General features: G+C 47.6%; 2 protein-coding genes and 1 long non-coding RNA gene across 4 annotated transcripts; 1 reads left to right on the plus strand and 2 right to left on the minus strand.

The window, feature by feature from the left end:
- Nucleotides 1–1070: 1070 nt before the first annotated feature.
- Nucleotides 1071–4154, minus strand: ARL4D (ARF like GTPase 4D). Of its 2 annotated transcripts, none has more exons than XM_081167617.1 (2): nt 3929–4154; nt 1071–2226 (listed from the first exon to the last, which is right to left on the minus strand). In XM_081167617.1, exon 2 carries the CDS (start codon nt 2147–2149, stop codon nt 1556–1558), a length of 594 nt encoding a protein of 197 aa, XP_081023743.1. In that variant the 5' UTR covers nt 2150–2226; nt 3929–4154; the 3' UTR covers nt 1071–1555. The 2 variants fall into 2 exon arrangements, with proteins under 2 accessions (XP_081023743.1, XP_081023742.1); XM_081167616.1 differs by having other exon boundaries at nt 4019–4151.
- Nucleotides 4155–5367: 1213 nt separating this feature from the next.
- On the plus strand, nt 5368–12197 carry CCDC200 (coiled-coil domain containing 200). Its single transcript, XM_081167006.1, has 4 exons — nt 5368–5527; nt 7872–7983; nt 11028–11104; nt 11988–12197. Exons 1-4 carry the CDS (start codon nt 5456–5458, stop codon nt 12012–12014), a joined length of 288 nt encoding a protein of 95 aa, XP_081023132.1. The 5' UTR covers nt 5368–5455; the 3' UTR covers nt 12015–12197.
- A 3054-nt stretch (nt 12198–15251) lies between these two features.
- On the minus strand, nt 15252–16511 carry LOC308571572. The gene is made up of 2 exons (XR_014001531.1): nt 16263–16511; nt 15252–16129 (listed from the first exon to the last, which is right to left on the minus strand). It is a non-coding gene; the product is annotated as an uncharacterized lncRNA (long non-coding RNA).
- Nucleotides 16512–16591: the final 80 nt, after the last annotated feature.

A 16591-nucleotide genomic window follows, 5' to 3' on the forward strand; every position in this document is an offset into this window, starting at 1 on the left:
TTTGCATGCTCAGAGACGTCCTTAGCTGAGAAAGCGCCAAACTCTGGAGCTGGAAATTGCTTCTGATCTAAACAAAGCCTGAGCGAACAATGTTGATCTGGGCTCATGGAAAACTGGGGCGGGGGAAACAGTCAGCGCAAAAGCAGATGGAATTTTACAGCGACGCAAAGCCCCTCGCGTCAAACGCACCCCTCCCCTCCTCCTCTCCCAAGTCAACGCAGGCAGTCTCTAACACCAGAAGAGGAAACTGGGAGCGCGGCAACCAGTCCTTCATCTCCAAAAGGAACAGTGCTATGCCCAGAGCCTCCCTAGAAGTGACAACCTGGCTGTCCCCATTCCCAGATACTGAGGAGCTAGCTGTGGGTACCTAATGATGATAATCAGTGGGACATGTAAAGGAACTCACGAGTCCTTGTCTTCCAGCATAAGCCTGTCTTCACTACAGAGCAGGAACAACTCATGGGGATGTATCCAGAGGTTTGTGGGTAGAAAACTAAAGGCCCTGAAAAGCCCTGAGCTCCAGCCTCTCTTCTTGCAGAGGTTTAAGCATTACCTTCGGTTCCAGGAAGGCACGATGTTTACAAATAATCTTTACGAACATCATGCAAGCCGCGTTCGAAACTCCCATTGTTCTGGGCGCATTTTGCGACAGGGAATTTCATTAGCGTGAGCAGTTGCTGAGCCTAAGATTTCAGATTGAAACTGCAGTGTGGAAGGAAAGGAGGACTTTTTCTGTCTCCCCACTTCCAGCTACTCTTTGAAGACTGGAGAAGAGACCCTCTTAGGGGGGTGGGCAGGGGAAGGACTAGACCATGGGGAAAATGAACATAATATTTTAGCTGCAGTTCATTCATTTTCAGCTTTGTATTCTTGTTGTAAGACATCCCGTTGTTGCGCCCATAACCTAGGTTCAAGGTGCCCTTTAGCTCCTCCCATCTCAGTTTCTAACACTGCAAGCAAGCAGCTCTGCGTTTTCCCCTTGTTTATCATCTGGTCCATCTCCTTAGCATGCCAAAACCCTCCCTCAACCCTGTGCACAAAAGATGACATAAATGCCTCGTCCCCAACTCTGAAAAGAATGGTGTTTTTTTAAAATAATTTAAGGTTTGTTTTCTACAAAAAACAACAACAGAAAAACAGGGGTGGGGAGCCCAGAAAACATTATGCTTTCTTTTTGAAAAGATATAAACAAATAATGCGGTTGGCGCATGACGGACCTCCAACTCTTTGGAAAATTCCCCCTTTCTCCCGGGGGAAGAAATCCAGGGCAGGGAAGGCTGCCAAGATGCTTTCTTACTGCCCATGGGAGGTATTATCCCTATTATTTATTCAGTCTGTATACCCGTATTCACAGGGTGGTTCACAACATAAAAATACAAAAACGAGGGCACAAATGCTCCACAATTCATAAGTCCAAAAAGCAGAGTCACCAAAGAGGAAATTGTCTGATTTGCAACCTCACATTGTTCCGAAACTATGTCCCGGGGTGGCAAAAAACTGCGGTCCGGGTGCAAAATGCCTGAATCCCCCAGAGATAATCTCACACGCCAGTTTGTCAGCGCTTCTTCTTGCTGGTGCGAAGGGCTTTTTTGCGCTTGAGAATCATTTCGTAGAGTTTTTCCAGGCCTTGCTGAAGGCCCTGTCCGCTGACAGCGCTGCAGCCCTGGATGTGGTTCGAGGTGGAGGCGCAGAGTTCGGGCAGACCCAGGAACTTCTCCACCTCGGCTACGGAGAGGGCTTGGACCACATCCTGTTTGTTGGCCAGCACCAACATGGGGACGCCCTGGTTTTCCGAGGAACGGACGATCTTGTGCAACTCCACGCGGGCCTCCTCCAGCCGCTCGGCCTCTGAAGAGTCCACCACAAACACGACGCCATCCGTGCGGCGCATGTAGGATTTCCAGAGGGGGCGCAGTTTCTCCTGGCCGCCCACGTCCCACACCTGGAAAGTGATGGCGCGCGAACCGCCCAGCGGCACCCGGATCTTCTCCATGTTGAAGCCCTTCGTGGGCGCGCTCTTGACAAACTCCTGGAACTTCAAGCGGTACAGCAGCGACGTTTTGCCGGCTGCATCCAGCCCAACCACCACCACGTGCAGGGCCTGCAAATGGGGCATGAATGAGGGCACTGGGGCCAGCTGGTTCCCCATAGTCCTCCGGAGCACAGCCAAACTTTGAAGCGTTGGCCGGTGGCCGGATGATTTTTCCGCTCACAGCAGTTGTGGAACTGTGGCAACAAGACACAGAGATACAGTTAATGCAAAATACAAACCCATGCGCACATACTTTGCGTCACTATGGGCAATGCTTGAAGATGCAGCATTTATTTTATTTTTTTGGGGGGAGGTATTGTTAAAGACATGCTGATCAAATAAACAGGAGAAATTGGAACATTTACTGTTTTTTTGTGAACTACCCGTAATGCTTTTGAGTCGACTCTTCAGATGCCAAAGTAATCCCTCAGCTAAACATCTCAAATTCCTCGATTCAAGCAACACTTTCACAAACCCTAAAGAAACCTCCTTCGCAGAAAAGCTGAATTCACACAGAGATCAATCGATCCGGAGAAACTGGTTTTCAGAGAAGCTGAATCGTGCCTATTTGCAGATCCACATTAGCTGGTAACTTTCCTTTCCCTTAGTTTATTTTAAAACATTTACTTGCTACTTTTTCCATATTCGTTTCAAAAATAGTTAAACACACTAAAAAAAATAACACTGTAAAATAATATATCAACAACAACACCACCACAGCCTGTAACAGCAAGGAACAGCACAATGACAACATATCTACAAAGCACAAGAGAAAGACACTAAGTTTAAAAGACTAAAAAGTTTTTTGTTGTAGTTTTAAGTAAGAAGTGAGGGAGCTGTAGAGAGGTATTTTTGTGTGTGTTTTTAAAACACTGGGGTCACTACAGAGAAGTCTCCGGTGCTCATGTAGCCTCAAAGTAAGAAGGAATGTGAAGCAGTGATTATTATTATTATTATTATTATTATTATTATTATTATTATTATTATTAAGATTTTAAGTGGGGGGGGGAGCTATCCTCCCCCCTCAAAGACTTACAGTCCTCCTCCTCAATACCTTTGGATTACTGGCCAAAGATAGAAGCAGTATTACTTTAAATAGGCACCATGACTGGTGGCCGACAAAGCCTAAAGAGGTCCTTTGGCCAGGATCTGTGCTCAAAAACTCTCCGAAGATGGGAATCTATCTCAGGAAGAAGCAGCCTTCCAAACACAACCCTTTCTACTGCTGCAATATCAGCTGAATGTTTACTGAAAGGTATGCACATAAAAGTGCTGGGCTGAGCGCAGTTTCTAAACATGAGATTCAGTCGCGCTCAAGTCAAGTTATGGCTGGAGGTTACAGGGGGGAAAGATAATTGCATATTTTCAGAGGACTCTGAATTATTCCTCCAAGTATGCAGACCACCCTTTCCGCCAATATGATATCAAGAGTTGCTTCCAACAGCACATAGGAAATGCAATAAGCAAAACAAAAATTAAAAAGTATCAAAACCATCCAATTAATAAAACAGTAACAGAGCGACAACATGAGGCGGATGGGCCAGAACAGGCAAGCTATTAAGTCACCTTATTTCAACTAAGCTGTTTAAAAAAAGGGGGGGAGGGGAGCAAGGGCAGACGGTGTCGAGTCTGTAGAAAGAGAAGCTGGGAAAAGCCGTCCTCCGATTCGGAAAGCCTTTTTTTCCAAGCAAGCGGACGCGCCCGCCCAAATCCTCCAGTCCCGGGAGATTTTAAAAAATGCACTCTGTACATGCTCAGAGACACCCTCTCCTACCGAGTTCCGCGTCTACGCCCAAATCGGACCGAACTGAGAACCGGGAAGGCCTAGAAGGGATCGCGGAGATTCGCAGGGGAGGAAAATGAACTCTGTACATGCTCAGAGACACCCTCTCCTACCGAGTTCCGCGTCTGCGGCGAAAGCGGGCCGAATTGAGAACCGGGGAAGCCTAGAAGGGATCGCAGACTCCAGAGATCGAGAGAGATTACCTTCCATGGGGATTCCGCCGCCGCAGCAACAGCAGCAGCAGCACCTTCGCCGAGCAGCCGTCCGCAGCCCGGGCTCTCCACGCGCCCAGCTCGCCCGCGGATGCCTCTCGCCTCTCGGGGAGAGGAAAGGCGAGGCCAGCTGGGCGGCGTCAGCGCTCCCGAAGCCAACCAGCGCCGGAGATGCGGCTGCGGGGAAGGCGCGGGGGAGGCTTCCTGGATCGGACCAATCGGGAGCGCGCCCTCGACAGCGCCACCTCCGCCTCCGCCTGGGAACTGCAAGCGCTTTCTTCTCCAAAGGCGTGCAGTGCGCTCGGTCCCTGGGCACGGAGTTTTGAGCGTGCGAGCTCCGATCCAGGACTATTCTTTTTTTGCTTTCCGCAATCTGGAGGCATTTGTTGTTGTTGTTGTTGTTGTTGTTGTTGTTGTTGTTGTTGTTGTTGTTGTTGTTGTTGTTGTTGTTGTTGTTGTTGTTGTTGTTGTTAGATTTGCATGCTTCCCGTCCTTGGCGGCTCACAACACAGAGCGCAAAATGCGTCGTGGATAAAACAAGAATGAGCTCGGTCCGTGGACGCGAGACGCTTAATCTCGGCGTCGCGGGCGAAAAGATCCCCGCGTTGCAGAGGGTTGGACTAGGCCACATGAGCCTCCCTTCCAGCTCTACGATTCTATGCAAAAGAAACCACAGACACATTTAAAAGGACATGGGATGTCAACCAGCCAAAGGCCGCCTTTTGAGTCCTTGTCGGGGGAGGGAAAGGCTGGATATAAATAAATACACATTTCTTGCATGTAGAAAGCAAGGGAGAAGGGACCGTCTCCTTTACAAGCTAGCTTTCTCCGCGCGGGGACATGCAAAGGCAAAATTCTAATTCCCCCCCCCCCCCCGGAGCCTGGTTTTCAGTCCTGCAGCTTTGAGATCCAAGAAGTAACAAACACGAGCACGTCCTGTTCTCTTCCCCTATTTTTTTGCTTTTTTACGGCGATCGTTCGCGCACAGGATAATTGCAAGCAGCAATTTTGCACCGACTTTTGCATTTTGCTTGCAAACTTCCCAGATTCCCGCTTCCCTCCATCCCCGGCTTTTCGTTTGCTGCTTTTCTGGGTCATCGTTTGCCTGCTCGCCCGCTCTTTTTGGGCGAGGTCTTGCAAAGAAGCTTTCCCCTGCACGGGTGCAGCGCCTGGCACGCACCCCGGGGTGCTAAATCAGTCGCGCGCTCCCAGGACGCGCCTCCGCCAGGCAAGGACTGGGAGAAGCAGCGCCTGGTTTCTGCCGCCCCCTGGCGGCCAGGTGCGGCAGCGGGCGGCAGGTGGGGCGCCTCCTGCGGCAGCGGCGTCTTCCCAGTTGCCCGGGCATCGCGGCATTGTGTGACCCGACGGGCCTCGGCGACGGTGCCACCGCGGCTGCCCGCGGCTGCAGGCGGTCCGGCGGGCAGCACAATGGCGGGCGCCTACCACTGGGAAGCGCGGCGCAGGCAGATGCAGCTGGAGCGCAGATGCTGGCAGATGCAGGTACCTGGGCAAGGGAGACGAGGAGAAAAGTCAGGTCCAGGAGGGTCGTTTAAAAGGGGGGCGCAAAAAGTTCCCCAACAGAGGGTGGGGAAATGTGGGGCACAGGGGAGAATATGATGGGAGTCACAAAGCGCTGCATTATCTGGTCGGTTGTTGTGGTTCATCTAGTTGAAGGCATGCCAACTTGAATACAGTGGTACCTCAGGTTACATCCGCTTCAGGTTACAGACCCTTCAGATTACAGATTCCGCTAACCCAGAAATAGTACCTCAGGTTAAGAACTTTGCTTCAGGATGAGGACAGAAATCGTTCTTTGGCGGCGTGGCAGCAGCAGGAGGCCCCATTAGCTAAAGTGGTGCTTCAGGTTAAGAACAGTTTCAGGTTAAGAACAGACCTCTGGAACGAATTAAGTACGTAACCAGAGGTACCACCGTACAGTGGTACCTTGGGTTCAGAATCTGAACCCAAGGTACCTGTTCTTAACCAGAAACTGTTCTTAACCTGAGGTACCACTTTAGCTAATGGGGCCTCCCGCTCCCACCGCACAATTTCTGTTCTCATCCTGAAGCAAAGTTCTTAACCCGAGGTACTATTTCTGGGTTAGCGGAGTCTGTAACCTGAAGCATCTGTAACCTGAGGTAATTTTGGGGGGTGGCGACGATCAGGTATAATAATAATAATAATAATAATAATAATAATAATAATAATAATTTATTTATACCCCGCTCATCTGGCTGGGCTTCCCCAGCCACTCTGGGTGGCTTCCAACAAAATATTAAAATACAGTAATGCACCAAACATTAAAAGCTTTCCTAAACAGGGCTGTCTTCAGATGTCTTCTAAAAGTCTGGTAGTTGTTGTTCTCTTTGACATCTGGTGGGTGGGTGTTCCACAGGGCGGGTGCCACTACCGAGAAGGCCCTCTGCCTGGTTCCCAGTAGCTTGGCTTCTCGCAGGGAGGGAACCGCCAGAAGGCCCTCGGCGCTGGACCTCAGTGTCCGGGTAGAATGATGGGATGGAGATGCTCCTTCAAGTAAGCCCAGCCCCACATAATTGATCACAAGACATGGTACATGTACACCATTTGAATGGCAACTTGGGAAAGCGGCCCCCCTCAAATATTTTAGGAATGTGACGAAGGGACCTTGGCCCCCAGGAGTTGGCTCCTGCGTCTAGTTGTCTTCTCTGACCACCAGCAGCTGCCCAAGATCTGCAAGGCTTTCAGCCTCCACAGCCACTTGGTCCTTTCAGTACCTCAAGGACAGACAGCCTCTCTCATATGAACCGGCCCAGACCCTGCAATCACCTGAGGCACTTCTTATGTGCCTCCTGCACGAGAGGTCCGGGGGGTGGCAGCACGATAGCGGGGCCTTTTCTGTGGTGGCTCCCCGCTTGTGGGCTGTTCTGCCCAGGAAGGTTTGCATTACATATATTTAGGCTCCAGGCAAAAGCATTCCTCTTCTCCCCGGCCTTCGGCCAATTTAACCATCTGTGACCTTTTAAACTGTGGTGGGTATTGTTTTGTTTGTTATTATGTTATGTATTTTTGTGTTTTTATACTGTAAACTGCCCTGTGATCTTGGATGAAGGGTAGTGGATAAATTGAATAAATAACAACAACTACTAGAGAGGCCAAGGGGTTGGGTAGGGGACCTTGTGAGGGAAAAGTGGGGAGGCCCATAGCTTTGTCTGCAGAGGTTTTTCAGGTCCAATCCTTGAATAGTCTTCAGATCGGACTGTGAATGACTCTCGTCTGAAACCCAGGAGGGGCTGCTGCCAGTCAGTGTAGCCTTGGAGCCTGCAAGTGGAGCATAGTAGAAGATGGGAACGGAGGAATAAGGAACTAAATTTGTGGGGTGCAGAAGTCAGAGGGGAAGGGAAGGAGTTTGGAAGGATTGGCAAGGGAAATTTTGTCTATATATCAGCAATCGCTGCATAAATGGTGAAACCACATTCCCGTCAAAACTAAGGCAACATAAAAAGTGGAAGCAGATGAGAAAGCAGAACAGAAAGGGAGCCTTGTATAGGGAAGCTTCTTAATGTTTAATGTTTTGTTATGTTTTTATGTGTGTTGGAAGCCGCCCAGAGTGGCTGGGGCAACCCAGTCAAATGGGCAGGGTACAAATAAATAAATAAATAATAATAATAATAATAATAATAATAATTATTATTATTATTATTATTATTATTATTAGAGTTACCCAGGCTGAAAAGGGAGAAATCCAAAGGGCTGTTGCAGAAGGGGAAGGAACAGGAAAATGCACACCTGGTCCAGGATGGGCAGGTATTAGCCAGGGAAAAGTAACATGGCAGTTTTCACTTTGCGTGTCTGTGGTTGCATGCAGGCGAGAGGCGCCTATGGAGGACAGCAGCATGACCATGTTTTGAGGGATATCCAAGCAAAATGCTCAATCCCGCCGCCCTCCAACACCGTGTCTCAGACTCCAGTCTCCCAAGGTAAGGGGAAGGGTGGGAAGCTGTTACAAGAGAAGGGGGTGTTCAGAGATGCCTTGTCCATGAACATCACCTATCTAGACTGGCCCCTGGACCCAGCCTCTGGAAAGGAATATCTAAGGTATCTCAAACCCTCGGTGAGTGAGGGACTTCCCCTGCAGGCAAAGGCAGGCTCTGGCGAATTGAGCGGACAAGGCCAATCGTAGGCCCAAGAAGGTGGTTTCTGTACCTGCTGCAGAGGGAAGTGAGGGACAGGTGAGGCTGACCAACCTGGGAGAAATAAATCTCTCTTTTAAAAAAAATTCATTTTTATAAACACACAACAAACATCAATTCAAAATCCAAAATCTGAGATTACTCTGAATCTCCTGACTTCCCCCTATCCCTTTCATGGGTCCTAATGAAAATAATTACAACTGCATGTCAATATTTATCCAAATATTTTTTCCCCTCTGAATTGTCCATAGTTTCTGTTACTTTACAAATGTGATTAAAATCCTGCCAATGTTTTAACCTACTTGCAGTGGTCTCATATATAAATTATAAACTTTTCCCATTCTTTTTTTTTAAAGTTCTTGTCTTCTTGATTTCTGAGCTTCCCAGTTAATTTTGCCATTTTGGCATAGTCTATCATCTTGAAGTGGCTTAGTCATGCTGGCCACATGACCTGGAAGTTGTACGCCGGCTTCCTCAGCCAGTAAAGCAAGATGAGCGCCGCAACCCCAGAGTCGGCCACGAATGGACCTAAAGGTCAGGGGTCCCTTTACCTTTTTATAACACAAGTAGGAAAAAAAGGTCTCATATTAAAAGGTCAGAAACTCACTTTGCCATGTGGCCTTCTGCAGCACACTTCGAATGTGTTTGGGGTGTGCAAATTAGTGCCTTAATTTGGGTACTCTTCTGCCACGGGAAAGAATTAGTCAGTGCCCTCCATCTGATAACCATTCTTCAAAGATACAGTTCATTCTGCCCAGAATTAACCCCTTATGCCTTTCATTACTTTGAAACTAACCTGGCTTTCACACACAGAAGATGAGCTGCTAACAGATCCTCAGCCTCCATTGCGACTGAGCTTCAGCTTTGAAATATTCATGCACTGGAGGTATTGGAAAATCAGGTGTAGGCTAACCTAGCCGTGTACCCTCCCTTGTAAGACAGAGGTCCAATTACAAGGGTTTGTCGCGCTAGAAAACAGGCATTCAGTGGGACTTACGCAAGTGTGCCCAGGATTGCAGCATGGGCGGTCTCCACAGGTCAGGCTACAATTTCAACATGATTCGGGGGATGAGGGCGCTCAATCTAGTTCCACTAGAAGCGCTGCTTGCGGTTTAGGGATGGCAGCTTCTTCTGCAAATTCATATGTTGCCAAGCAAAACCAACAAAATATCTCGTAAACGAAACGAGCTCTTCCTGCAAACATCCGACCTGTCGGAGCTAAAGCGAGATGCCAAAATAGGTTGGGACAGTGGCTCCCGAACTCATTTCCCCGCGGAACTTGCAGTACATCATGGAAGACCAATTAAAGATTTTTCTGCCTGTTGTAGCAATTGTAATGCACAACGCTAAATGCTGTATGGTTTTTAATTGTATTGCCAGTGCTGTTTTTCCCAGGGGGGGAAACACCTTTTTTGGGGCGGGTGTTAAAAAGTGTGACACTTACTGTAACAACTTCATGGTGAGTACCGGCACCTATTTTTCTAGAAAAAAAGCACTGGGTATTGTTATTGCTTATTTTATTCATTATGCACTGTTTTTAGCTGCATTACAAATTGAATTTTATGAAATTCAATTTGTAAACAATTCATAAAATTCAAGTTGTAATACAATACAGTAAAATACCAGAAGCAGTAAAAATACAAATAAAATTCAGTATCGCTATTTACCACCTTCCATCTTTAGCCACAAATCCAGACATGCCGTGGACCGTCTGAACGAAGCTTGTGGACCATGGGCATGATACGTTGGTTTGAGAGTAGACTGAGATTAAAAGTGTGCGAGTCGTACCAAACTCATCAGGTGCAGGTACCCTTGTGCGAGACGTCCTGAAATCAAGAGTAGAGAGCTTGTGGGCCTCCTGGTGGTGAACTACAGTTCCCGTTAACCATGACCATTGGCCCTTCTGGGTGGAGCTGATGGGAAGTGGAGTCCAACATCATGAGATCTGCCGGCTCACAGTCACTGCTTTAAATCTCGGAAGGTATTGCAAGACACCTTGCCATTTATAGGTTTCAGGTGCCCAAAGTGCTTCCTGCAGACATTCATAAGATCATAGAATTGTAGAGCTGGAAGGGATCCCAAGAGTCATCTATAACAACAACAGCAGCAGCAACAATTTATTATTTATACCCCGCCCATCTGGCTGGGTTTCCCCAGCCACTCTGGGCGGCTTCCAACAAAATACTAAAATACAATAGTCCTTCAGATATTAAAAGCTTCCCTAAACAGGGCTGCCTTCAAATGTATCCTAAATGTCTGCTAGTTGTTTTTTTCCCTTTGATATCTGGTGGGAGGGCATTCCACAGGGCGGGTGCCACCACCGAGAAGGCCCTCTGCCTGGTTCCCTGTAACTTGGCTTCTCGCAGTGAGGGAACCGCCAGAAGGCCCTCGGCACTGGACCTCAGTGTCCGGGCTGAACGATGAGGGTGGAGACGCTCCTTCAGGTATCTAGTTAAACTCCCTGCAATGTAGGAAGTCCTGCCCACAGCCATCCTTGGGTGGGCTTGAACCACCAACCTTTTGTTTAGTAGCCAGATGCACAGACCCATTGCATTTTCTTTACAACAGGCCTGGGAGGTAGATGTCATCACCTTATGGAATAAAAGGAAGCTGATCTCAGTATGCAGTTGCTAGCTCTGTCTTCCTAAGAGAGGCTCAAACTTGGCTGTGATCCAGAATGCCTTCCTTCCATCCTAACTAGTTTGTGGTTGCTCGGTCCTGAGAGATTGGGAGTCTGTGCCGTCATAACATGTCTCAGAGCTTGGGCCCTGGCTCCTTTTAAGTTCCTCCAAATGTATACATCTTGGTTTTCCCCTTTTAATTTCTCGCAGGGGTCCATGCTGACTCTTGCCTGTGCAGAACGGAGCATGTGCCGAATCACAGTGGCAAGCTGTTGAAAAGATACTCGGTGAGTCAGAAAGGGAAAAGCGGGGAGTAATGAAACAATGGGGATGCGGGTGGCGCTGTGGGTTAAACCACAAAGCCTAGGACTTGCTGATCAGAAGGTCGGCGGTTCGAATCCCCACGACGGGGTGAGCTCCCGTTGCTCGGTCCCTGCTCCTGCCAACCTAGCAGTTCGAAAGCACGTCAAAGTGCAAGTAGATAAATAGGTACTGCTCCAGCGGGAAGGTAAACGGCGTTTCTGTGCGCTGCTCTGGTTCGCCAGAAGCGGCTTAGTCCTGCTGGCCACATGACCCGGAAGCTGTACGCCTGCTCCCTCGGCCAATAAAGTGAGATGAGCGCCGTAACCCCAGAGTCGGCCACGACTGGACCTAATGGTCAGGGGTCCCTTTGCCTTTTATGAATCAATGACCTCTTGGCTGCAACCTTTGGGCAGGGCAGCCTGTTTTGAGTGCAGCCGGCAGTGAACCTCTCTCTTACTCACGTTGTTCTCCTCACTGAGCTTTGTGGTCTTCTCTATGCCTCAAATGGCCATTCTCGTTCTGCTCATTCCTGTCCTCGCTCCCCTTCAGATCTCTCCTTCCTAATTTTTTAACATCGGCATATTAGCTATGAGGTCCTCAACTACATAGATTTAAATAAAGCATGCATCAGCATTCTACGTAGAATCGTTGAGCTGGAAGGGCGCCTGAAGATCATAGGCTATCCAATCTGCAACCTTGGCATTATCAGCACCAACTGAGTTATGTCTGGGTAGAACTGGACAACGAAGTTCTCAAACGTTTTGCCAGAACCAGTCTGTTGGAATGGAGGAGGAAACATTGTGAAATGTGTGGCTTCGTTGTTGTTGGATTCGATCCGATACTGATGGCCTCTCTTTTCTCTTTTAGACTACAGAGTACATACAGCAGTGGTAACAACTGAGCAGCTGGCAACAGCAGGGAGAAAAGCTTCCTCTGCAACTTGGACCTGGAAGGAAAAATGGTGTCCATTGTATGTGCTGTAAAAGCACTTTTCCGGGGCAAAACACGGAGTTTAGTGGTTGTGCCCATGAGTTCTCCCACCCTCCCTAACCATAAAATGAAAGCTTTCCAGAGTCACAGACTGAAACCACACTCCTTTATGCAGAACTGAGCATAACTAAAGTTATTGCAGGGGGTTGGACTAGATCACCCAGGGATCTCTTCTACATTTCTGTTATTCTATGGCAGGCATAGGCAAACTGTGGCCCTCCAGATGTTTGGGACTACAATTCCCATCATCCCTAGCTAACAGGGCCAGTGGTCACGGGAATGATGATGGGAATTGTAGTCCTAAACATCTGGAGGGCTGGAGTTTGCCTATGCCTGTTCTACCAGTGAAAAAAAGACAGTCACGGAACCAAGAAATTACACAGAACAAAAGAAATTACCGTGAAAATCCCTGAAACGAGAAGTAATCGACTATAGAATAACAAAAATAAAAAAATAAATTAGAATTAAACAAAAACTTAACGAGATGCTGGCTACAAAACTCGTTTCACTGAACTAATCAGTTTCCTCAGAAGGAAATAAAGAAGTTATAAGATTTTAAGTGATATTAAACAAGCTCAAGAGTAGGGCTGGAAATGCTTCCTCGAGTTTACAAAAAAGGTATGAAAATCTCAATGACAAATTTTAAACATAGCTGTATTTAAGAGAATAAGCAGTAGTGACAAGAAATTGAGGTTTTAAAGTATTCAAACAAACTCAAGAAACAGGGCAGAAACTCAAAAAAGTTTTAAACATAACCCTATTTAAGAGAACCAAGCAGTAGCAATAAGTAATTGAGGTTTGAAGTTTAAAACAAACTCAAAAACTGGGCAGAGACTCAGACAAGTTTTAAACATAGCCCTACTAAGTAACTGGGGACGCGGGTGGCACTGTGGGTAAAAGCCTCAGCGCCTAGGGCTTGCCGATCGAAAGGTCGGCGGTTCGAATCCCCGCGGTGGGGTGCGCTCCCGCTGCTCGGTCCCAGCGCCTGCCAACCTAGCAGTTTGAAAGCACCCCCGGGTGCAAGTAGATAAATAGGTACCGCTTACCAGCGGGAAGGTAAACGGCGTTCCGTGTGCTGCGCTGGCTCGCCAGATGCAGCTTTGTCACGCTGGCCACGTGACCCGGAAGTGTCTCCGGACAGCGCTGGCCCCCGGCCTATAGATGTGAGATGGGCGCACAAACCCCAGAGTCTGTCAAGACTGGCCCGTTCGGGCAGGGGTACCTTTACCTTTACTAAGTAACTGAGGTTTTAAGTTTCAAACAGACTCAAAAACAGGGCTGAAGCGCTCCTGACTGCTGATGTTAAAGAATCATCAGCAGTCAGGGCTATGTTTAAAACTTTAAACAGGGTTTTGTTTAAAACTTCTTTGTAAACTCGAGGAAGCATTTTGTTTAAAACTTGTCAATGAGGCTTTCATACCTTTCTTTAACATCAGCAGCAAGGAGCGCCTTAGCCCTATTTTTGAGTGGTTTTTGATTTTTGTTATTCTATAGTCGATTACTTCTCGTTTCAGGGATTTTCACGGTAATTTCTTTTGTTCTATGCCTGTTCTATGGCTTTCTCCAAAACGTTTGTTCCTCTTGAAACTTTGAGCCGCCGCACAGCCTTAAGCTGGGGTGGTGTTGGGTGGATCACATTATTCCTAAACCTGCAGAGACCACTGCAGCAAGTTGTGGCCAAACAGTTGCCCAGCACTAAAAGGAAACTAGATTTAAATAGGGGGAAATATCACCGGCAGAACAAGAGCCCACTGTTCTCCTTCCTTGGGAGGTTTGAAGAAAGGATTAGAGAGGGATCTGGTGGAGACAATTTGGTAGAATGTGAGTGTCGCTGCTTAGGGCAGGAATTTAGGTTGCTTGCATCCACACTAGAGTCCTGCTGAGGCTTTGCTTGTCTGTGATTAGCTGGAAGTGAATTTGAAAGGCAGGTTCTGCACATTCCTTAAGGTAATGCTAGTAACCCAGTGATACTCATTCCCCATGACAAGGGTTCTTCTGTACAGTGGTGCCTCGCAAGACGAAAAGAATCCGTTCTGTGATTCTCTTCGTCTAGCGGTTTTTTCGTCTTGCAAAGCAAGCCCATTGAAGGATTAGCGGATTAGCGCTATTAGCGGCTTATTGGATCAGCTGATAAGCGGCTTAGCGGCTTAGAAAAAGGGGGGGGGAGGAAAAAAAACCAGCAGGAACTTGCAAGACATTGTCGTCTTGCGAAGCAAGCCCATAGGAAATTTGTTTTGCGAAGCACCTCCAAAACGGAAAACTCTTTCGTCTAGCGAGTTTTCCATCTTGCGAGGCATTCGTCTTGCGGGGCACCACTGTATTTACTTAAAACTAGTTCCCATTTATGAAAGGTTGTCTGCAACATTAATGAAGAGTTTCCTGTTGGCAAGCCCTCCCGTTTTAGTTGCTTCTGGTTGATTGAAGCTGGGGGGTTAACAATGGATAGTCCCTCAATTCCCCCAATGTCACTTTTAGTGGCTTGGGGTAGGTTTGATGATTGAGTTCCTCATTTTAACCTTAAAAAGAAGAAGTAGTAAAAGAGCCTCATTTTGGTGTTAGAAGAATCACCCCACCTTCAGCCACAGGAACAGAAACGGACATTGAGGGCATTAAGAGGCTATTCTTCACTAATTCTGCAACCTTGATCAACCAGAAGCAATAAAACACGTAAAGGTAAAACGTAAAGGGACCCCTGACCATTAGGTCCAGTCGTGGCCGACTCTGGGGTTGTGGCACTCATCTCGCTTTATTGGCCAAGGGAGCTGGCATACAGCTTCTGGGTCATGTGGCCAGCATGACTAAGCCGCTTCTGGCGAACCAGAGCAGTGCACGGAAACGCCGTTTACCTTCCCGCCGGAGCGGTACCTATTTATCTACTTGCACTTTGATGTGCTTTCGAACTGCTAGGTTGGCAGGAACAGGGACCAAGCAACGGGAGCTCACCCCATCGCGGGGATTCGAACCGCCGACCTTCTGATTGGCAAGTCCTAGGCTCTGTGGTTTAACCCACAGCGCCACCCACGTCCCTTTAATAAAACACGTAGGACAAAAAGTTTCCTGCAAAAAGGAAACTTTTAATTAAAAGCGTAAGAACCCACCAGAAGCTTCCTCAGATCTTTTCCACTCCACGTAGGACAGTGCTGCAGTTGCACATTTTATTGCAAAAGTAAATCGAATCCGTTACGAATCATGGCTGAAAAAACATACAAACACAGGGTTGCAGAGATTTGCACCTCTGGACTCTCTGTAAAATGTAACATAGCAAAAGCCGTTTCACAGAAAAGGGCTGGTATGGAAGGAAGCTTACTTAGGGCATGTACATGTGGCAGTTTAAAGTGGACTCAGGGCATCCCATGTATGCAAACTTCCACACCATATATCATCCTCGTTCAAGTGGCTAACCTGCACTTTCCGCTCCAACTAATTTGGATTTCTCCAATCTGGATAATTCGGTGAAAGAAAACAATCCAACGTAAAATGACTTGTTACTTGAACGGAGATGCACCGAAGCAACAAGTGTGGGGACGTGCCACACCAAGTGCACTCTTAGGACAAAATGCCCACTTCTGTTTTGCTAATCAGCTGAGCACAGCCCTGGCCATTTCCCCACTAGCTCCAGGGTGTCTACCTCCATCTGTCACTGCAGAAGGCACGTTTGCAGTATTTATTGTTTTCAAAACACTCATTCAAAAAAACATGATGTATGAAAAATAAAAATGGCCTTTGCAGGTACAGGAGGCAGGAAAGGAAAAGCGGGCAGGGTGTGTGTGGGAAACAGGCTTGCACAAATCACTTTCTCTGTCCTGCCTTAGTGTGTTGTGCTTGTGTGTTAAATGCACAGTTTTATGCCCTTCTCTGAGCTGACTCTCAGCGCTCTGTATTGGAAGGGTCTGCAGATTGGGGGCGCCAGTACTTCCACCTGCCTGGTCGTTATTAGGCCCCATGAGGTGGTGGGCTGCTGGTTCTCTACCCCAAAAAACACTTTTCGAGGGATGGGAGAGCTGCTATCATGCACAAATCTGGTGGAACAAAAAAAACAACTTGTATTTCAAAAAAACATTAAAATTAAAATCTGGCTCATTTGCTACGAAACATCGGCTAGGGTGGAAGTTTGTTGTCATGCAATTAGAGGCAAAACAGGTAAACAAATACCTGCACGCACACCTACAATGGGTCTCAGATTTCCAGAACTTGAAGGAATCAGGAAAGTTCCAATTGAAGGGAGGAGACAACACCACACAGCACAAATGCATCCAGTCAAGCTCTGCCCAATGTGGATGGGAAACAGAGAGAGATTTAAATTTGTGGGCAAAAGTGCACACAAAAAAGCACACCGAAAAATCAGATCTATGCAACTCACATGCACATTAATGCCCTGGTGCAGGCATAGGCAAACTTGGCCCTCCAGATGTTTTGGGACTACAACTCCCATCATCACTAGCTAACAGGACCAGTGGTCAGGGATGATGGAAGTTGTAGTC

The sequence above is a fragment of the Podarcis bocagei genome (genome assembly GCF_964188305.1).
Source record: "Podarcis bocagei genome assembly, chromosome: 13".
In the NCBI taxonomy this organism is placed as follows: Eukaryota; Metazoa; Chordata; class Lepidosauria; order Squamata; family Lacertidae; genus Podarcis; species Podarcis bocagei.

Bases quoted from the DNA above. Each gene is read 5' to 3' on its own strand.
- ARL4D (XM_081167617.1), bottom strand. From the start codon at position 2,149: ATGGGGAACCAGCTGGCCCCAGTGCCCTCATTCATGCCCCATTTGCAG.
- CCDC200 (XM_081167006.1), top strand. From the start codon at position 5,456: ATGGCGGGCGCCTACCACTGGGAAGCGCGGCGCAGGCAGATGCAGCTG. The intron at 5,528-7,871 runs GTACCTGGGCAA...GGTTGCATGCAG, and splicing joins GCAGATGCTGGCAGATGCAG to GCGAGAGGCGCCTATGGAGG. The intron at 7,984-11,027 runs GTAAGGGGAAGG...AATTTCTCGCAG, and splicing joins TCAGACTCCAGTCTCCCAAG to GGGTCCATGCTGACTCTTGC.